The 23937-nt window shown below is 34.2% G+C and overlaps 1 protein-coding gene across 1 annotated transcript in view; it reads right to left on the reverse strand.

Annotated features, from left to right (window-relative positions):
• SPPL2A (signal peptide peptidase like 2A) overlaps positions 1–23937 on the reverse strand; it is a 79229-nt gene that overhangs the window by 11187 nt on the left and 44105 nt on the right. Inside the window, exons 2-13 of the mRNA XM_008566922.1 lie at positions 16695–16814; positions 16184–16366; positions 15916–16005; positions 15101–15234; positions 11672–11823; positions 8711–8807; positions 8138–8239; positions 7071–7152; positions 6268–6342; positions 2573–2629; positions 2324–2377; positions 1796–1898 (exon numbers count right to left, since the gene is read on the reverse strand). Of these exons, the coding sequence (XP_008565144.1) occupies positions 1796–1898; positions 2324–2377; positions 2573–2629; positions 6268–6342; positions 7071–7152; positions 8138–8239; positions 8711–8807; positions 11672–11823; positions 15101–15234; positions 15916–16005; positions 16184–16366; positions 16695–16814 (1249 nt within the window). The remainder of the gene's footprint in view (positions 1–1795; positions 1899–2323; positions 2378–2572; positions 2630–6267; positions 6343–7070; positions 7153–8137; positions 8240–8710; positions 8808–11671; positions 11824–15100; positions 15235–15915; positions 16006–16183; positions 16367–16694; positions 16815–23937) is intronic.

A 23937-nucleotide genomic window follows, 5' to 3' on the forward strand; every position in this document is an offset into this window, starting at 1 on the left:
AACTACGAGACACTTCAGCTTTTGCATTCCAGGACTTACACCAAGGACACCATCAGCTTCCCTGGTTTGAGGCCTTTGGACTTGGACTGAGCCATGCTACCAACATCCAGTTTATAGACAGTCTATCGTGGGACTTTTCTTCCTAGTCACGTGAGCTAATTCTCCCAATAAATCCCTCCCATATAATTATAACATATCCTATTGATTCTGTCTCTCTGGAGAACCCTAATACATACACATATTTCAATACAAGTTGTACACAATAAATATGTACAATTTTTATCTGTAAATTTAAAGAAACAAATAAAATGCTTAAAAGATGAAAGGGCATCAAGGAAGGTAATTTCAAATTGTTATAAAAAAGTCTTCCTTCCTAGTGGGATAAAATGATTTGGAGTTTTAATACCAAGTTCAAATAACAATGAAATATAAGCTCTCATTTCTAAACATGCAAGTGTGCAGAAACAACTCGTTTAATACCTATTTCTTAAAAGAAATTTGTTGAACCTTTCCAAAGAAGAAATCTGATTGTATTTATATATTAAATAAATACTGTTACAAAACAGTATGAATGACATTTAACCACTTAAAAAATCATGAAATAATTTGACTATCTTTATTGGTTGTTTTAATTAGTTTTGGTCTCTACATAATCAATAAAATAGGTTCCTTGTTATTTTTACTACATTTGCTGTTTAATCACATTTCCATGTGTTTAAAAAAATGGTCCTTTTTTCCCAAATTAGAATTTAGCTCTTAGAATTAAATCATGTATTGTCAATGACTCTGTTCTTTGGGGAAATATTTCTGTTTGAGACCTCTGACATTTACTCAAGAATATAATATTTATATGTGATTTTTACCAGTTCTATGCCAAGTACTGTATATAAGATTTTATATAGCACTTGGGGAGGAACTGGTAAAATCAGAGATAAGTTTAAAGATATTCAAGGAACCCTAAGGTTACTTAATAGAATGCTTTCCCTACATTATCAATTATGTGAATGGGGATTAAATGAACTAAGAGAGTTGCTACACTGGACTTTGCCATGCCAACTCACAAGACAATATTCTTTCTCTCTATCTGGCTTTGCTATGTAAATAGAAGGGCTTTTTCAGAAGAGCCAGTACTCTTTATCCATTCACAGGCTGTTAGTACATAGCAAGACTGTAAATAAAGTGAAAAAACAAACTTTCAGCTGATAGAAAAGTATGATTATTTTAAAACTACATTATTACTGCGCTGGTATTAAGTTTATTCTACAGGCAGCCCAGCGAAATTAATAAGGCCAAAAGAACTGCAATACTGTCAGAGAAAACATGTGAGGAGGTGATTGATTCTACTATAAACTGTCTCTCTGTATTATGAAGCCCTACAAGCTGGTGTTCTATTGTTTCCCCTCTTGATCATGACCTTGCCTAGTATTCCTAAACATTTCCTAAAACATAACTATTATTTTAAAACAGAAGTAATAGAAACTATATTTAGCATTATTATCTTCAACTTTAAAAAAGGGTCACAATATTTACTCTCTTGGGGAAGAAGTTAAACTGATCTTAATTTTCTCTAAGATACTTTTTGAGCTATGAGAGATGTTACTTTAGTTGTTACCATTTGGGCTTTATCTTCTACCTCTCAAAAAGCTTTTTTTCTATCTTTGTCACTGATATCAGCTCTAGCAACAGTTAGAAATACTTAATACAGAGTAGGTAACTTTTAACATATACTATACATATAAAGATTTTAAACCATCAGTACCTGTATATTTTTACTGAAATTGTTACAATTATTTACCTGGTACAATAATGTCTCCAAAACCCAATATTGAAACAGGCACGAGGCATACACTCATTACTGAGAAATAGATCAGCTTCGGTACCCTGATGACTACTGGTAACTGTAAAAAAAAAAAAAGCCATTAATAAACTTTAAGCAATCTTTAACCATATCTTTTAGAAAAGGAAGAATTGACATTAGAATAATTGTTTTAACATTTTAAAATTGACATTTTAAAAGAACATGAAACCACAGGACATAAACTAAGCATATGTATATAATCCAAATTTATAGAAAGCTTGAAAGAAATAGATACGTAGTTTTGGAAAAATGAAACCCAACACACATGTAGCATTAACAGGATTAATTCTCTATTCCCACATCTAACCTTTTTTTAAAAAAATTTTTTCCATTTTACCAATAATAGGACTCAGGCCTTGAAACAGATTTTTTTTTGGCAATCTGGATTTTTTTCCCCAAAGAAGAGTCTTGTCTCAGAGGGTATGATTTAAAGTCCAATGAACACATCTGAAATACAATCCTTACTTTCTCATGGGGAGCTGAGGGTTGAGCAGTGGCTTCCACCAAGTTTCCATCATTCTAGGATGAAACCCAAGTCAATAGGTACTTAATAATTTAGAATAACTAAGAAAAGGGCTATATTTTGTGAGAAATAAGTTTTACAACACCTTAACATGCACTATATGACCAATGAATTACACAGGAAGGCAAAATTATTAACTGGATACAGGTACATACACTGGGCAGCCATTTCTATTTAATTGCCATCCCTACCTTTTCATTATTTCCAAAAGGTCCAGCTGCAAGTTCAACCATGATACTCTCACCATTCTAAAATTGAGAAGGAAGATAAAAGAAGTTGTCCAATCATTTTAAGAGAACAACCTGCCACTATTCAAGAATGATTAGTGAAGCCCCATGAAAAATGATTACTCAAGCCCCATGGCATATGGCCTACTGGAGACTGATTAAAAAATGGGCTATAGATTGCTTTTTTCTTAAAACAGTCTCTGTAGATAAGAGAAATTGAAGTCATCTAAAACAAAACACATCTAGCATACTGCTAGACTTTATCAGAGCTCAACAATGACCAGAAACTGACAAATAAACCATGCATAGATTATTACAGTGAACTTTGAGCTCTAATTTCTGGGGACATATTAATAGTTAACATTGAAATGTGTTATAAATTTTAAGTACTTTTAGTTATATTAAGTCATATACTATGCTTCTTTATCATTTTCAGCAATATCAGAGAAAAAGGACATACTAAAATCTTTTATATTTAGCTTTGTGACAAATATTGGAACTTTATTTGAATAAATATACATTCAACCTTCTGGCTACTCACCACAACAACAAAACAATGTAGCCAAACTTGAAAAGAACCAACCCTACAGAACTTGAGAAGCTTCTCTAGCCTGACTCCTGTCCAATTTCAGGCCTGCCTGATTTCTATGTTCCAATTAAAACACTAAACTTAGCTGAGTTTCCCTCCCCTATGTCTGGCTAAAGTCTCTTTATGTGAACTGTGTGAAGATTTCATTAAAAAGATTTTTCCTGATAGCCAAGTCTGTTGTGAAGGGGGGAAATGTTTTGAAGCATCAAGCTAAGATTGCATGAAGCACCCATTTTATGTTTCACATGAGGATAAATCTATCAGCAAAACTAGTAGAGGGAAGATAAATAAATGCTGAATTTTAGGAAAATCTGAAGAACTTTAATACTTTCCATGTGGGTGGGGTGCATAGGAGAAATAACTTCAGTGTTTTTAAACGGACCTCACTGATACCTGAGCTTAGTAAACAGAAGGATAAAATCCCTAGCTACAGAAATCTTTTCCTCATGTTAAGCTTCAGGTTACAGAAGGGTTAAGTCACAAGAGTTTAGAAAAATAAACCAATACTAAATACAGTTCCTTAAAGCAAATTCCCGGGTTGTGATCAAATTTCCAGATAAAGAGTTTATTTTGGTTCATTTTTAAATTGTTATTTAAAACATTTAACTAAAGATCATCATTGACATCCTTCCATATATTCAAAGATATCTGAGTAACTAGTATTTGCAAGATACTATACTGAGTATGGTGATGAATGGAAAAAAAAGTGAAGACAGACTCATTGTTATATTCCTATGGCCACCTGCCCAGCCAACTCATTGGAAGTCTACCTTGGTCAAGAACATTTTTAGAATATCTAATATTTACTCCTTCAAATTTACAGTGAAAACCATAAAATACAGCAATTAAATATCTGATTTTCATTTTGAGTTACTTACTAAAGTGGCCTTAGTAAAAACAAACAAATCAGACTGAAAAGGTGTTAAAGTAAATCTACAATAGTGAACCCCAAAGATCACTTCAACTTTTTCCACCTTATCAGATTGCTAGAAATCCCATTCCCAGTCAATACAAAATGAGATGGAAAACAGATGAAAAAATTTCCTAAGCACAGAAGAAAGAAGGCTAAGTGACACCTTTATGATTATCCTATACCTTTAAAATTCTAAAACATTTTATGTGTAGGGAATGGAAATTGTTTGCTGGCAGACATGTTTGGCATACATAAAATGATACTAGTGTTATAATGAAGAAATTATTTTAAAAAGAGTTTTGTTACAATTATAGCTATATCCACAATATATGTGTCATGTGCTATCCACAATGTACTGATGTATGGGAGTGGTTTTGTAGAGAATGTTTCACGTTTGTTATGAGATCTCTGATGGAGTATCCTATAAAAACATCTTTTTGAACCATGTAAATTGACACAAGCTAGGACAGCTTTACATAGAACTAAAAAAATTCTATAGTAAATTAACAATTTTAGTTATAACTCATGATACTAGTTCCATGCTTTTTTTTAATGTTACTATTGCTCGATGGAGTCAATGAGTCAAATGGCTAATTATGAAGGTTTGGAAAGGTGCTAGTAAAATGGTCTGGGTAGCTGTAATTTGGGACAGTTAACTACTGTATATTGGTTATCTATTGCAATTTTAGTTCCTCAACAGAGTACGTGTTTGTCTTATGCCATTATAGCAAATACCAGAGGGGTAGATTTTTTTTTTTTCCTTTTTTTGTCTTTTTTCGTGACTGGTAACAGGATCGCAACCCTCAGTGTCGCGCCCGTACCACGACCGGCAACGGGATTGCAACCCTCGGTGTCACGCCCACACCGCGCTCAACCAGTGAGCGGACCAGTCTCTATATGGGATCCGAACCCTCAGCAGGAGTGCCACCACGCTCCCAAGCGCCGCACTCTACCGAGTGCGCCACCGGGCTGGCCCAGAGGGGTAGATTTTTACACTGATTTCATAGATGGTAGGATCTGAAGATACAGAACAAGTAGGAAGAAAAATAGTGAATATCAAATATTAAATATGTATTTAATATTTGATATTCACTATTTTTCCCATTTGTGCAAGTGACAGAAGATAAAGGGATGATATAAAGTTACAAAGCAAGACAAAATAAAATGGGGAAGGTGGGAGAATTAAGCAATAATTAATAACCTCTTAGTAAGACAGGAAAAGGGTCAAGGTAGAAAAACTGGGCAAATAATGAAGAACTACCATTCTCATCCAAAACCTCCCCTCATTTTATTGAGGAGCTAGTGGCAATCTGGGATTATACAAGGGGCTTTCAAAAAGTTCATGGAAATATTTCTATTATCTTTTATTTCTGTTTTTCCACAAACTTTTTGAAGTATCTTCATATAACCTAGGAGCTGCCAGTCACTATGATTCTAACCTCACAGAGGGACTGGCCAGTTAGCTCAGTCGGTTACAAAGTGGTACTAATAACACCTCATGGAGAAAGCCATTTAGAGAGACTGAACAAATGGACAGAAGCGAAAAGGGAGAGTATATGGTCCTGGATCTAGTTTCTCCTGAGGCCAGCCCCACCCTGCCCTCTTAAAGCCTGGAAACATGGGACCTTCTTGATATAGAAGACTTAGTTTAGGTTCTGTAAACTGCAACCAAAGAATTCTACTGATGGGGGTGGGAGGATGGAAAGCTAGTAATACTCCTTCACATAATAGATTAGAAAACTAAAGCAGGAAGGGCTAAGTAACTTGCCCAGGGTTGCAAGGTTACAGAGCTGCACTATAGGCCTTCAGACTTCCAGTGTGCTGCTCTTTCTTAGTCTCAAACTAGGGCTTCAGAAACGAAAGTAGCAATGACACCTTTTTTTGCTGCCTCTATTGTCTATAGTAAACATTTATTATCTTATGAAAAAGTTACTTTAAAAAGGGAAGCAAGATTACATTCTCATATTTATATCAGCAAGGAGACTTTTAAAGGCTTGAAAATACCCTCTATTAAAAGGCCAATTTCAATGATTATTCTCTTAAGAGAATTAGAACTCATTAAGTGGTAAACATTTGCAAAATCAACAATCTAAGAGCAGATTTAAGATTCTCATCGTTTAGCATGTTTCTTCATGTATTTCAAAAATACAGTCATACCTTTGTGATGAATGGTGTTATGAAAACAAAAAATACATCATAGAGGAGCAGAAGGCCTAGAAGTATCACACATGACTGTTGAAGAAAGAAATAAATTTAAAGGTCAAATTTCTCCCTTAAAATTAAGAGATTAAATTATTTTACAAATACAAATTAACATGTGAACATACATTTGAATACTACTTTTTTAAAAGTCATTTTATGGTTATTACTATGTGTAGTTTTATTCGACAAACATTAAAACCCTTATCTTCTTTATCCCATTTGTTAAAAAAAAAAAAATCACTGAACTAAAGAAAAGTTCTTCCCTAATATTTAGTCCGTAAGGGTTTTCATGAATTTGACATATTACATGAATGATTAAAAATATGTTAACTATCAAATCAGTGCTTGCCTAGGCCTAGGGGGAATTAGGACTGATTGCAAAAGGGCATAATAAGACTTTTTTTTTTTTTTTTTAAAGATGACCAGTAAGGGGATCTTAACCCTTGGCTTGGTGTTGTCAGCAATACGCTCAGCCAGTTCACTCACTGGCCATCCCTATATAGGATCCGAACCCGTGGCCTTGGTGTTATCAGCACCACACTCTCCCGAGTGAGCCACGGGCCAGCCCCCATAATAAGACTTTTTGAAGAGATGAGAAATGTTCTATAATTCCACTGGATGGTGGTTACAAAGTTATACTATTGTAAAATTTCAACAAACAGTACTTAAAATGGTTACATTTTGTTGTATATAAATTATACCTTAATAGGATTGCTTTAAAAATAAAAAACGATCTGAGCTAGCACAGTATACTTTACCTTGAAGTTCGGTAACTTCAGTGTTTTAATTAAATTCAGACAGAAAGCAATCCCCAAGATATCCTGTAATATCCAAGCCCACCTAAAATCAAAAGATATTACTCTACTGTTTTACCCAGTTATTTTCAGATAAAACTTTTCAAAAGAAATAGATTACTAAAGTAATGCCATTCAATTGCTATGATTTGACTATTTAGTTATTAAACAACAAGTTTAACAATAATAAAGCTTCCTTTATTCTCCATATTTAGTAATTTACTGTCCTAGCAGAATAATGAATACCATTACACAAGAAAAAGCTGAAAGGCTACCTCAGAAGAATGTATATCAGACATAAGTGCATATTAATCTTTAGTCTTTGAATTTATACATATGTCTGTTTCTAGAAAGGAAGCTGATAACAAAGGATATTGGTGTTAATATACATCCAGGCAGCTAGAAAACAATGGAAATGAGAGCTATGCTACCTACTTGATCAGAAACTGACATGCATAATTATATGGTATCTTAAGTTGGCTAAAGTTGTATAAACTATGTTTCCCAAATTTTAGCCCATTAAATACTTTTAAGTCTTCAATAATTTTATTAATAAACCATTAAATAAACTTAAGTATATATTTTTTCTGGTTATTCTTTCTGCAAACGGTCAGATACCTGTATATTTTCTTACATCTTTCTTACATGAAAGGTAGCATACTCTACATATTTTTTCGCACTTTGCTTTTTTCATTTAAAAATATATCCTGAAAATCACTACATATCAATTCATATAGATCTTCATTCTTTAGAGTTGAACTATACTCCACTGTGTGGCTATACCATAATTAAGGATATTTTTTAAGTCTATTTCAGCCTAGGTGTTTAAATCATAATTCATATTTCTTTCTCTACATGAGCTTAACTCCATTAACATAACACTTGCTTATTTAAAAAGTAGCTTGTTTCAATTAGGGTGTTCTGGAATAAAAGCAAAAAAAATTCCATAATAATTATAATGAATTAGTATCAGGGCAACATATAAAATAATCCACCCTTGGTCTAAAAGCAAGTACGCTGAATATTCATACCTATCTTCATTTCGAAACACGGCCCAAACAACAGCTATTGCTATGCATAGTCCAGAGAGAAAAATAAGTCTCACTTCAATGCTTTTGCCACGACACACAATCCTAAAAATCAGATGGAAATAGTTTAGTTTATGCTGCAGATTAAATACAATGTTCATTTGATCAAAAAGGCAAACATTAACCAGTCACAAGAAGTGACTGAAATACCAATTTAAAAGTCTTGATTTTATTCTTCCTCAAAAGTTTTTTAAAAAAGGAAAAAAATCTTGACTTTAAGTAAAACAAATGAGACATAAAATGTTTACCAGTTCAACAGAACTTTCTATGATGATGGAAATGCCCTCTGTGCTGTGCAATACAGTAGCCACTAGCCACATGTGGCTATTGAGCACTTGAAATGTGGCTAATGAAAATGAAAAAATGAATTTTAAATTTAATTTAATTAAGTTAAATTTATACAGCCATAGGTCCAATATTGGACTGCACAGATTTAAAATAACACTCCTGCTTTTCTTCACATTGTTTTAAATTACAAATAACAACAATATAAGATTCCCCATAAGAGATACATACGTGCATTTTCCACATGGTATCTTATGAATTAGTGCAGCAAGACAGTTGTACAGACTCATTGCTGATGCTATGCAGAAAATTGCTATCATAACATAAACTAGAAAAAAACAAGACACTAAATTATACGAGAACAGAAGGAAATGTGATAAGAAAACATTTATACAAGCAACATTAATTCTTTAGCTTTCTTATTGTATCATGGTATTTTCAATGCAGTGACTATACTACTATCGAATTATACTATTATTATCTGAATTACTATTATCTGAATTATCTAAGCTGAAAATATTTAGATATTGAGTGTGAAGAGTGGGTATTTTATGTGTTGTTTTAGTTCCATTATACATTGGTAGGATTGCTTAAGGTGCTGAAGCTGGCTCTATATTTTACATCATTTAATGATTCAAATTGACATGTTTGATAAAAATTTCTATGAAGTGAGTTATACACATTTATGAATGTTTAATTTAAATATAAGAAGTGGAAGAATTACTAAACCACTGTGAAATACTTTTAAAAATGCAACTTAGGAAACAGAACTAATACCTACCTTAGATATTAACTATGCTATCTGTATTTTCCTATGAGGAATTTATCTATAATAACATGAACTGTGGTAAAACCAAATCATTTAAACAAACCTCTGCGTTATGATATGATACTAAGGTAGTTAAAATTGATAAGCGGTTTGCTATATTATCCATACTTATTTGAGAATTATTTAAAATTAAAAACATTTGACCTCTGGGTCTGGCCAGTTAGTTCAGTTGGTTAGAGCATGGTGCTGTTAACACCAGGGTTGGATCCTTGTACCGGCCAGCTGCCATTATGATATGATACTAAGGTAGTTAAAATTGACAAGTGGTTTGCTATATTATCCATACTTATTTGAGAATTATTTAAAATTAAAAACATTTGACCTCTGGGTCTGGCCAGTTAGCTCAGTTGGTTAGAGCATGGTGCTGTTAACACCAGGGTTGGATCCTTGTACCGGCCAGCTGCCAAAAAAAAAAAAAAGTTAAAAATATTTGATCTCTTTGTTGTTACTCTTTGCGGAATTGTTGAAAAGGGGGAAGAGGGGGTGGAAATCATTGGACGTAAAATAAAAATATTCCCTTTCTGAACTGTCTCAAAATTTCACAATAGAAATACAAATTGTACCTGAATTTTTCAAATTCCATGTAATTTCAGAAAACTATAACTTTGTTCTGAAGGTAAGAAAGAGTAATCCAGAGAGTAAATTAGGGATAGCCGCTCTCTAATGAGTGATCTTGGACAAGTTACATTTTTAGTCTCTTGATTCTCATGTCTAAGATGTAAAATGTACTAATATCTACCTTGGGGTTACTGTGAGGATTAGATGAATATATATAGCACATAATGAACTTTACATATGTTACTTGTTACTTTTAGTATTGGTTATGTATGGTAATGTGAGTAGTAAGATAGATAGTCAAAGACTGCCAAATTGATTTTGGTAAGTCATCTACCAAAGTTGTCCAACCCAAGTTTTAAAACACTAGTGGAAATGATTCTTTTTGAAGCCCTAATAGAGCTTTAGGCATTTCATTCAGTGTCATACTGTATCAAAGAAAATGCACAGGTATGGGAAAGAATTTGATTAATATAACTCATCTTTAGTTATTTTCTTAAGCATGTCTTAATCATAAAATGGCAAGATGAACCTTAGCGATTTAGTATAATCCCATTAATATAGTAAGAAACGGCAGCAATTTTAGCCATTCGGAACCATTCTGAGGTAAATGAAATCCTGCACTATCACACAAGGCATTGCCAGAGTCATAATAAAATCCCTTGTCCTGGGATAACCATGAGGTTGAGTGATCTTCTTAAGTCAAAAATTACATTTAAAAACAGGGTCAACTTTTTCAATAGCACTGAATTTAAGGAAATTTCTCACCCAAAATTAAAATATGCATTAGGGTAGAATAGAGAATGACTATCAACTGAGGGTCAGACACAAATAAAGCAATTGAAGGCTGAGAATTAAATTAGTAAAATTAGCTGCTCAATGACAATATAATACAAATATCATCCTGGTATCCCCTCTCTCAGCAACAGATTGAAATGACTGATTTTTTTTAACATAATGATTTTTTAAAAATGGAAATATATGTCATAGTCTAGTTTTTAAATTGTTGCCATAGGACAGGAGAAATTGAACAATAATCTGAAACTAATCCTAGGGCCTCGGTTTTCTAGTCCAGAAAATTACGCTAATGTTCTCCAAATAAGCATTTTAGCTTTTAATGGATTTTAGAGTTTTTCTAGTTCTCATTAGACACATTCCCTTTTTCCCTGGTCTCCCTCCTCTTTGTGTTGTATACTGGCCAGGGACGACTAATTTCCATCCTGTCAGACCATTAATAAGATTGTCCAGGGGATAGGCAAGCCATTATAGTTCCTACCCTATCTTTTTAAAGGAAAAAAATACCAGTTACTCTCTAGACCGCAGGTATCTTCTGATATACTATGATCCTAACTGCTTGTACAAGTAAAACAAAATTCCATCTATATAACATCTTGATTTGCAAATTGACAAAAGGATAAGCTATACTTTGGGGGTAAGGAGAGACAATAAATCAGTAATTTGAATAATCTACTTCATGCAACTAAATATAACCACCAAGAATTTCTTGGTCCACTGCTTAGATACTGGGCTATCATTCTTTACCTGCAGAGGGAAACTTAGGGACCATAGCAATTCTTTCAAGTCATCCATGAAGAAGAGTTCTTATCTCAAGACACAGTATATTTTTCATCCAAATATCTTTTATCTTGGAGTAATAGAGAACTAACAACTCAATAGAGACCTAATAATATTAGCCACACTATTCACTTAATTTTTGAGGTAGAATGCTTTAAAGGAAAAGATAAATCTAGCAAAGTAAATGAAAAGAATGCATGCTAAAGTAGCAAACATAAAACATGACTTCTTACCCAACCATTTGTAGAAGAAATAAAGTAAGACCATCATAACACAGCAGATGACCACAAATATCACAACTGTAAGAGGACTAAAAGTTAAATATTCTTCCTTCTTTTTCCTCATTTCTCTATCTTCAGCATTTGTCACTGCCTTCAAGTTTTCCCTGTATAAATGTACACAGGAACTTCAGCAAATCTCAACCAAGTACAGTTATTTTTAAAATCTATCTCTAACACCAATTTAAATTTGTTTCTGATTACAAAAGTAATATACTTTTAAAAAACTGCGCACCAAAAACATATTTAATTTAGAAAGTAAAACCCCCTTGTAATTCTACCCTCCAGAGATGTTCTGAAGTGTTTTGAAATAGCTTTTTTTTTCTGGAGACAAAATGGTTGAAACAGATGACATTTATCACATAAACAAATTAATGCTTGTGGATGTTTATATTATCTAATTTGGAAACTTTATATTTACATAATAAATTTCAAATTATGACCATGTTTCTTACACATTTACTATTATCAACTTATAGATAGTAAAGTACTTCTAAAACTTGCTTCTCTTAAATGTAAACACTTAATTCTCTAATCAATCAACTCAGGATTTACTATATCCCTATTTTGTGCTCATTGATGTATTATAAAGGATTCAAAAGCTGTTCAAGACATAGCTTTGTCATACCCTTATTTAAGATAGCAAAATATTGTCTCTAATTCTCCCAACATCCCTTGCTAGGTCACACAGCTAATGAAAGGCAGAGACAGAAATCAAAGAGGAAAAGAGCCCCAGGAATCATTTTTTGAGCAGTCTCTGTTCTGCTAACCTTACTATATGTCTGTATGTCCTCCCAGTTATGTGAAACCTACTACATAGTTTTCCAGCTGCAGTACCTTCAACTCTGGTCTACTAAACTTTTCTCCCTACTGCATGTACATATACTGACCCTGCTCATCAGGTCTGGGCTCAATTCAAACTTCAGGTTAAAAAAAAGTTTTTCTTATCAAATGGCACATTTGCCAACCGTTTATTTACCAACACACCCCTTTCTTATTAGAATTACTGATGGGATGTCCACCATATTAAGCATCTGTGCTTTTAGGTAAGTTGCCTGGGAAAAGAGTAGGGAGAGAGTTGGTGGAGAGACACACCAGCACCTCCCCTGAAATTCTAGAGCTGGATGACGGGGTATTAACAAAAGTTTTGATAAATGTGGTACCTGAGTGGGAAAAGGTGCTAACCTTTGCTATGTATCATTGCAAACAGATACATTTAAAGACATTTTTATCATAGTACACATACAAGCCATAATAATTAAAGATTTATATACTCATATTCAATGTACTAAAAAGCACAAGGCAACTTCTTAAAGGGAAAGCATACACTAGATTTACATCACATTAAAGTATTATAATTTGTCTTTTAAAAAAAATGTACTGTCAAATCAGCTTGAGGGCCATATGCAACAGGAAGCTAAGCTTTCTTCTATGCCAACTTGAGGTTATAAAGCTTGAAATCTAGTGATGTCATTATAATAAGATCTTAACTCTCCTGAAAAGTCTTTCTATGGAACCAAGGCATCCTTCCTTCTGCATAAGGTACATCTTTCATTTGGCAAGGTAATTTTGGGTTGTGAGGTACTGTTCTGGCAAATGGTCCCTTCTTTCAGCCTTATTCTCTTTCTATCCAATTGTCTTTACTAGCTAAATGATAGTCCTTGTGTTTTTAACAATTCTTTTTACAGAACGTTTTCCTCTTTATCACTGATCCATATTCTCTTTCTTCATATGGTCACCACTCCCCTCATCCCCTCTGAACACTTACTTCTTGCTGTATTTACTTTGCTCTTACAATCAGCCCCGTCAATTTTTAAATCCATAATCCTACAGGTATGGGACATCTTCTCTCCCAATCTGGGTATTGAAGGCAACAAACTATTTGATTCTACCCCACTATCATGTTTTATGAATTAAAAAGTTAATATGTACTCCTCTTCAATTTCCAATTTTCTTGAAGAGGAGCCTGTTCTGACATGTATATAAAGAATTGTGCTTTGCTAACTCAAAGTATGGTTAGTGAGCCAGCAAAATCACTTGGGAGCTTGTAAAACATGGAGACTTTTTGCCTCTGTCCCTAAACTACTAAATCTGAATTTGTATTTTAACAAGATTTCCATACAGTATGTATGCACATTATAGTTTGAGAAAAACTACTCTATAAAAGAAAAAATTTACATAGTAATAGAAGTACAGTGACAATCTATATTACTATAAATGGAAAAACATTTTCAATAAATCAGTAGCTTTTGGAAAATTATTTAGAAGTTTCACCAATTAATATAGAAAATGATCTTAGAGATCCTGGAGATCTTACGTACTGTGCTTTATAAAGACTAATAATGAATTAAAAAAACCACATTTACTCACATGAATAATGTGACTGATACATGTTGAAATATGCTTTCCAAAAACATAAAATGTTTAATGCTCAACATACCAGGAGTCTATACTTGTTAAACTCTAAGATTTCCCTGTTGATGTATTTAGGAAATTACAAATAATCTTAGCTTCATTTAGTTAAAAATAAGCCTTTTTTAAAGAAACCTATAGATCAATTCACAAGGCAAATAAGTTGTCTTTGAAACGCATATATGAAATAATATGCTCTAAGCACATTTTTTCATTCAAAGTTATAAATATGAGGTTACCATTCAGCACTATATTTCCTATTTTAATCAAGAGACAAACATATAAAACTGTAGGGAGATTATGATTAGATTACTATTAAATAAAAAAATCCAAATTTTATACACGTTTTGAATTTCTACATTTAAATTAAAATACGGACATGCCTAATATCCTTAGAATTCTTAAAGCATTAAAGAGAATGAGGAGGCTACACAGTAATGAACCAACCCAGGAGGAACTGAAAAACTCCTACCTTCCCTAGTTTGTTTTTCATTTTGAATTTCTACATTTAAATTAAAATACGGACATGCCTAATATCCTTAGAATTCTTAAAGCATTAAAGAGAATGAGGAGGCTAACACAGTAATGAACCAACCCAGGAGGAACTGAAAAACTCCTACCTTCCCTAGTTTGTTTTTCCAATCTAAATAAATAGGCATGTTAGGATATTAAGTATTTTCATCTTTCCTGGGAGAGAAAATTAAACATTTTAATTTGAAAGAGACTTTGATGTGACTTCAATGTTTCCCTGCCAGAAGAAGAGTTAGAGGAACCTATGATTCCCTTCTACTCAGTGAAAAGTTAAATGACTTATATAAGGACAAACCTGAAATCTGGTCTTATTGGTCTTATTAGCACTATATTCTGAGGTCAGGTGAAATTTTAAAATGTTGTTATACAATTAATATGATTACAAGGCAATAATTTTTTTTATCATTTATCACAAAAACACTTAAGTTTAATTAAACTTACAATTCAATTAGTCCACTCCAGTATCCTCCTAATGCCACAGTGAACACAGCAATTACAAAAATAACCACCATAGTATAGTCAAAGCTAGGCCATGATGGGGAATACATTTTCACAGTAATGTTAATTCCAAGAGTCTGAAAGACAAAATAACAGTTAAATAGAGGAATTAGTTTTCTCTTTACTATAGAGCATGGCAGCAATATTCCACATTTCACTCTGGAATGAATACTACAGAACAGACAGTCAAGACTGGAACTATTGTTTGACATGATATATTCTGCAGTCAAAAGTATGCTTTGGTTTATAAATTCTTAAAAGTGCAGTGTCCCACACAATCACATTTTGTTCAGGAGTTTAAAATTAAGATAAATGACATGATACAACAGGTTTTAAAAGAACTCAAAACAACAGAATTTAAAAGAACTCTAAAGTCCAGGCTTTGAGGCAATTTCTGACAAATAAGAGGTATTTCCCAAATAAAGATGTGACAGGCCTCATAGCTGCTTGTTAGCAAATGGAACATAATCAAAATTAAATACCAATGATCAAAAGTAAAGAGTTGTGGGCCGACCCCATAGCTCACATGGGAGAGTGCGGCGCTGGGAGCGCCGAGGCCATGGATTCGGATCCTATATAGGAATGGCCAGTGCACTCACTGGCTGAGCACGGTGCGGGCGAAACCAAGCCAAGGGTTACGATCCCCTTCCCGGTCACAAAAACAAAACAAAACAAAACACAACAAACAAACAAACAAACAAAAAAGTAAAGAGTTGTATTACTTATAAATTTCATCTAATATATAATCACTAATTTACCTGCTTCATATCTTTAAAGTCTCTGTGGCTTATAAATGCAATCAATATCTTCACATCATAAAATTCAGATCTGTTCCCTGTGGGAGGAAACTAGAAGGAAAAAAACATATTATGAAAACTTATTAACTACTAATATATTTACAGAATAAAATATAAATTATTCCATTAAATATAAATATCACTCCAAGTCACACACAAAGAAGTTAATTCAGTTCCTGTTAAATTTGATGTCATGAGCTCAAAAGAAGTTCATGGGTTCATAACTTACCAGGATGCTGTTATTGGCAACCAACAATGCTTCAGCACCTCCTGTCTGTGCAATTTTGGCTTTTTCAAGAAAATGGCAGGTTCCCCACTGAACCACAACTGCTTTGTTCTTTATGCCAGCAGGAGGAATATCAGAAAGGTTGCATAATGGTGTGGTAGTCAGATTCATCAAACTAATAGAAGTCTGAAAATAAGAAATGTCTTTAACATGATAAATGTCATATTTTACCCTAAATGCATTCAGTGATAAGGTACCAATATTGGTTTAATACAACATTCTTTTAAATTAGAAATATTTTATCACAAACAACCAGGCTTAGGGGTAAATATTTTAAAATTCCCTAACTTGTTTTTCCCACAGACAGAAAAATCCTTGAGCAAAATCAAAAAAATATTATTTATTAATCACTACATATGACAACTAGTTCATACACTAAAACATAATTATCAGTCATTCCCATTTTTTCAATGTTTTTATGTTCATGAATAAATAGTAACTGTGATTTACTTACTGCATTTTCTAGGGTACTTGGAAGAGTTGTCCAATGAGGGTTATATAACATGCAGTAGTCCTTAGATAGTGAAGGTGTGCCACTTCCAGATGCATGCAGGATTGCTTCCTGAGCAGCTGACTAGGACAAGAACAAAAGCTTTCACACTGGCAATCATTTGTCTTACCAACAACTAAGGATTTCAATAAAACTATTTATATACAGATTTGATTATATTTCCTTAAGAGGGAGAGTCTTTCAGTGAATTTATTTCTTCTTGTTTGAGGTAATAAAAAGAAGGCTTGAGAATACTGAAACTATACACATTTGCCCAGAACACATTCTTTAAGAAGGACAGGTCACTTTCTTATGGGAATAATAATTATGGCTCTTCTTATAAGGGCCATATCCCAGTGAGGATTCTTGCTATTATGTAGTAACTTCAATACTTCCTCACAGCCTGAAAGTTTCCCTCATAATCACCTATGAGTTATTACTTTATTGTTTATGTTTTATAAAAGAAAATGCACTAAAAATTCCTCAACCTGTCTTACCTTCCATATTTTATTAGTAAATAAGATATAAAAGGTACATTATTATTTCTAAGTGCTACTTTTTTTTTTTTTTGGTGGCTGGCCAGTACAGGGATCAAACCCTGGATCTTAGTTCTAAGTGCTATCTTTAGAAGAGAAACAGCTGGAACTTGAAGTAAATTATCTTCACTCAAGTTTTTTTTTTTTTTTTTTTTTCTTTTTTTTTTTTTTGGTGGCTGGCCAGTACAGGGATCAAACCCTGGATCTTAGTTCTAAGGGCTATCTTTAGAAGAGAAACAGCTGGAACTTGAAGTAAATTTTCTTCCCTCAAGTTTTTTTATTTTTTTTTTTCCTTTTTGTCTTTTTTCGTGTCCGGCAACGGATCGCAACCCTCAGTGTCGCGCCCGTACCGGACCGGGACCGGCAACGGGACCGCAAACCTCGGTGCTGCGACCGCACCTCGCTCAGCCAGTGAACGGGAACCGGTCTGTATGTGGGATCCGAACCCTCGGCGGGAGCGCCACCACGCTCTCAAGCGGCGCACTGTAGCAGTGCGCCACCGGGCCGGCCCCAAGTTTTCAAGATTCTGCAACTGCCTATTTAAAAAGACCAATCCAGAGTTTAGAGCACAGAAAAAGAAAGAGCTAGAAAAATTTTTTCTTTTTGTCTAATTTCCCGCCACCTGGAAAGAAATGACAAGAGTAAGAAGTGATAGAAAAGAATAAATGGGAGAAAATATCTGCAAACTATGCATCTGACAAGGGATTAATATCCAGAATATACAAGGAACTCAAGCAGCTAAACAAATAACCTGATTAAAAAATGGACAAAGGAGCTACATAGGCATTTCTCAAAGGAAGATATATAAATGGCTGACAGACACATGAAAAAATGCTTAACATCACTCAGCATCAGAGAAATGCAAATCAAAACAACACTGAGATATCACCTCGCCCCAGTTAGTCTGGCCATTTTCGAAAAGACAGAGAATAACAAATTGCTGGCGAGGATGTGGAGAAAGGGGAACCCTCCTACGCTGTCAGTAGGACTGTAAATTATTGCAGCCATTACACAAAACAGTATGGAGATTCCTCAAATAACTACAGATAGAACTGCCATAAGATCTAGCAATCCCACTGCTGGGTGCATACCCAAAGGAATGGAATCACCATGTCAAAGGGATACCTGCACTCCCATGTTTATCACAGCTCTATTTACAATAGCTAAGAGTTGGAACCAACCTAAACATCCATCGAAAAATGAGTGGATAAGGAAAAGGAATAGTACTCTGCCGTAAAAAAGAATGAAATTCTGCCATTCGCAGCAACATGAATGAACTTAGAGAAAATTATGTTAAGTGAAACAAGCCAGACACAGAAAGAGAAATACTGCATGACCTCACTTATAAGTGGGAGCTAAGAAAATAAACAAGTAAATAAAAGAAAGAAGATAACAACAATCACAATAATTTGTTGAACTTTCAAAAGGAGAGAATGGAACTAAGGCCACCAGAGGAGAGAAAGGGGGAGGAGGAGGGGGTTAGTGAGAAATTGGTAAAGGGCCACAAAAAATGATTACATTGTATAATGATAAATATAGTAATTATCCTGATTTGTGCATCATATATTGTACACAGCTATGGATATTCAACACTGTATTCCACAAATATATACAATCATGTTTCAATAAAAAATAAATAAATAAAAGAATAATTATTGCACATGGGGGTGGGTGGTGGGAGAGGAGAGTATGAAATGAAGAAACACCCTAAAATATTTGGAATACCACTCCACATCACAATTTCCTTCAAACTTGGATCAATACAAAGGCTTCCTCTCTCCTCCACTGAACAAATCTTTTTCTAAAACCGTAAGAAAGAAAAAAAGAGATTGCTTGGCAAATAAAGATGATGTACTAAGCCTCTGCCGCTAAAGCACATATTAGGTCAAACCACGTGAAATTGCTGATATTTGACCATTTTTGATCTACAAAATTGGTAATTTCATACTAGTCAACCTAAATTTCTAATGTGTATAGAGATGTTCCAATTCATGCTCTCCTATCTAAAATGGCACCTGGGCCGGCCTGTGGCTCACTTGGGAGAGTGTGGTGCTGGTAAAATGGCACCTGAACATTTTAAATTACAGGGCTATCTGGCATACTACTCAGGGCTTCATTAGCTTATGGATCTAAGCAAGTGCAGGAAATCCATAAAACATGCCACTAAATTACATAGAATAATTAGATAAGGAAATTAGATGTGGAAAAGAGAAATATAGTTTTTATTCAACTATAAAACTTGGTGGCCATGAATGGATTCTGACAGCAGAGCTGAACAGATGTTAAATTCTTACTGTATAACAAACTATATGCTAGGTTATTTTCATGCATTCATCTGATTCAATGTCACTGTTTTAAAAATGAGGGCTCCGAGACTCAGAGCAGTTACTAACATAACCCACCTAAGGTCATACAGTAGAATCATCTATAATTCTAACCACATAAGGTAATCCTGCAGATAAACATGAGGGTGGATTAGATTTAGGTTAAATATTTTTGGAACAAATACTTCATAAGTGAATAGGGTGCTTTTTACTGCATCCAACAAAATGGCACATAGCAGGATTTCCCACCACTAGTAATGCTGAGTTTGATCATCTGGTTAAGGTAGTAACTGCAGGATTTCTCTAGCGTAAAGGTAATTTTTTTTTCCCCTTTGTAATTGGAAAGTAAGTAATCTGCTGTACCATGTGAATAGCCCAACAACCTCTCACCAGGGCTTAGCCTCTATGATGATCGTTGCCAGAACTGAATTTTACATATTACATTGGGGATTGCAAAATGGTGAATGTTTTTAAATACTGCTATTCCTTCTACATTTATTAGCTAGTATTCTTCTTTTTAGAAGAGCTTTACTCTTTCCCCTACCATCTTTGTTTAGTGTCACTAGAAGAAACTCATTGATTTTTTAAATTCAATGTGATATAATTAAAATTATTAGTTTGACATTCAAATTGTCCCACATTTGGCCAGTATAGCCTCTTCCAGCTGACTCTTTGTATCCTTTTCACAAGACCCCATTAGTTTTTGAGGACTTCTTGTTTTCTTGGTACAAGATATCCTAGGCTGACTTAGTCCTTTATCTGCTATAGATTTGGAACCAGTCATTCCACTAAGCTTCTTTTTGAGAAGAAAGATATTTAGATCAGGATCTGGGTTCTAACTTTGCACACTGCTGCTGAAATGGTAAAATCATTTAGACAGACTATCAGCAGCATCTATAAAAAATTTTACTACATAGAATCTTCTGACTAATATTCTACAGATACATTACACAAATTCACAAAGATAAATGTATAAGGATATTTATTGCAATATTATTTGTTATAGAAAAAAAATCCACAACTTTCACCAATTAGGGGCCTATTACATTATTATTATTATTTTTTTTAAAGATGACCAGTAAGGGGATCTTAACCCTTGACTTGGTGTTGTCAGCACCACACTCAGCCAGTGAGCGAACCGGCCATCCCTATGTGGGATCCGAACCCGGGACCTTGGTGTTATCAGCACCGCACTCTCCCGAGTGAGCCACGGGCCGGCCCAAGGGGCCTATTACATTATGATATGCATAGTACGCAGCTATTAAAAAGAAAGAGCTAGATCTATCTCTAGAAACAGAAGATGTTCACAATGAGAAAAGCAAGTTCCAGGGAGATATTTATAACGTAATCCTACTTTTGTATAATGACCCCACCCCGCAAAAGCCCCTATATTTATCCATACATTTATATGAGCTTGTAGAAAGATGTGGAAAGACACACAAAGAGACAACTAAAGAAAGGAGTGAAAAGAAAACAAAGGCAAAAATGAAGGTGTGAAAAGATTAGAAGAAGAGAAAGTAATAAAAGGGAAAACATTCAGACAAAACAGAGGGTACAGATAAAGTTCCTTTCCTTTCATCCTGGCTCTCGCAGTCACACTCTATCTTTCCAGACACTGTCTAGAAATACTGATTATATATCTCTGTTTGTTTTACACATATGGACTCATACTATACATACTGCTCTGTAGCTTTTCTAAAATTTAAATTTTACATTAGATTTTCCATATTGATACATATACATTACCCCCTTTTATACAACCATATAATATTCTGTTACTTTTTAATTACAAAAACTAAGAGATTTTCTTTAAAAACTTAAATGTTCAAGGAAGTACAAAGATGTCCAAAATTGAGTAAGGTTTATTGCTATAAAGGGTTTACAACCTTTTCTACAATTGTAGAAAATTTAATGAAAAAAGCAAAACTCATTGATATGGGAATTACAAAGGCAAAACACAAATTTTAGTGGAAGACTAGTACAAAAGATGAAAGTACAAACATACATAATTCTAGAATAGTTAGTATTGAATGTGGAGCACACAATTTCATGAGTGAGCTAGCATGCCTAAACAACCTCAGCATTTCCACTACATTTTTAAATACCTTGGTAAAATTTCTCATAGAGATTGCATAGCTTCAAAAATTCAGTTTACCACAATAGATACTGTGGTATAACATTAAGAGCATGAGTTTTGAAATTAGAGACCTAGGACAGAATGCCACTTTCACCATTTACTGGCTATGATACAAGTCATCTAGCCAATCTTAAGTTTCAGTATCCTCAGCTTTGAGATGACAATAAGCACCCAGACCTCATAGAGTTGTCAGAGAATTAAGATAGATGATGCAATTGTTTGCACATGTTAAGCTCTTAATAAATGGTAACTATTATTAATAATACACCTAGCACCTTGCCAAATACTTGTGCAATGCAAAAGAAATACAAAAGATTAATGGTTGGAACATTTAGTGGTTACTTAGGGCTTGGTGGGATAGCTAAAGGATATGGGGTTTCCTTCTTTCTCTTTTTATAGACTTTATTTTTAGAGCAGTTTTAGGTTCACAGTAAAATTAAGCACAAAGCACAGAGTTCCCATATATCCCCTTATCCTACACATGTAGAGCTTCCCCCACTATTAATGTCCCACAGCAGAATGGTACATTTGTTGTAACTGATGAACCTATACTGACATATTCTTATCACCCAAAGTCCATAGTTTACATTAGGGTTCACTCTTGGTGTTGTATATTCTCTGAGTTTTGGCAAATGTATAATGACACGTATCTACTATTATAGCATCATATTTACTAATTTCACTGTCCTAAAAATCCTCTTTGCTCCGTCTATTGGGTTTCTAAGACAATAGAAATGTTCTAAAATTGGCTGTGGTGATAATTGCACATATCTATGAATATGCTAAAAGTCACTGAATTGTACACTTTAAATGGGTGAATTGTACAGTATATGAATTATATCTCAATAAAGCTGCCAAAAAAAAAAAGAAACATAAGGCAAGAAATTATAGTCTTACTGGGGAGATTAAAAACAAATCTGAAACAGATAACCACAAATAGAATGTGATTAAAGTCAAAGAGTCCCTAGTAAAAAATTTAATAGTTCTTAAGGTGTTAGAAATGAAAATTCTTGGGCCCTATTCCAGACCTACTGAATCAGAAACCCTTGGCAGTTTATGTTTTAACAAGCCCTTCTGGTAATTATGAGGCCTGTTAAAGTTTGATAACCCTTGCTATAGGAGCAGTGCTTCTCAAGACTTAATGTACATACAAATCACTTAGTGATCATTATTAAAATGTAAATTTTGATTCAGTAAATCTGAGTCAGGTGTGAGACTTCCATATCTAACAAGTTCACAGGTGATATTGATGCCCCCGGTCTATGGACTACACCTTGAGTAGCAAGGCTATAAAGGAAGAGTAATGGAACCCACATTACTGAGTTAATTAAATTGGGAGGCATAGAGAAAAATGGGTTTGAAACTCGGTGTCCATTCAAACATTACAAGTGCCAAATTAGGTGAGATTCAGTGGTCCACCCATGCTGGTACTAGATCATTTGACAAAGACCCTCTGGTGGATGTGCAAGATACCCTCCTTTACATCTTCCAAATTACAGATGTGCTCTAAAACACCTGAATTTTCCTTTTTAATCAACTATGGTCTGGTCTTCTATGACTTAACTCAAACCTTTAAAAAATGTTTATATTTTCAATCAGTAAAGAAAATATTCTTTTAGTAAAAAGCTCAGTATAAAGAGCTAGAAGGGATTTAGAGATACCATAATCTAGTTCCTTCATTTTTAGCTCAAATAAGTCCAAAATGATCACAACGATGTGGTCAGGCAGTCTCAGGGTCAGAATTAGAACCAAGCTCTCCAAAATCCAGACCAACAGTCTTTCAACTCTGCTGTTGCTTCAAGTCCCTTCACACAGACAGATCCTCAAGCACCTCTCTTAGTGCCCAGTCATCACTTCCAGTTTTAGTACTGGTCACATATATCTTTGCATTAGCTGTTAATTCCTTCCCTTCCAAAATACTGGCGTGGGTTTCCTACCATCTCTCAAATTCCTCTAAAATCCAATCAGTTCCTCTCACATACTAAATATCCCAAACTGCAAGTCCTTTCCTTATACTCTTCCAAACACCCACAATTCTAGGACTCTATAGCTCACGGAACTCCTTTCCCTATGACGATTACTCCTTACTGCTCACCCCAAATCTCCCTTATTTAGGCCAGTTCCTTCACACTGGTCTTGGAATCAAGTGTTCCCCAGGGCTCTCAAATCAGTCAATCTTACACCTTTACATTCAGCACCTGACTTGATCC

This window comes from Galeopterus variegatus, unplaced genomic scaffold (assembly GCF_000696425.1).
Source record: "Galeopterus variegatus unplaced genomic scaffold, G_variegatus-3.0.2 Scaffold276, whole genome shotgun sequence".
NCBI lineage: Eukaryota > Metazoa > Chordata > Mammalia > Dermoptera > Cynocephalidae > Galeopterus > Galeopterus variegatus.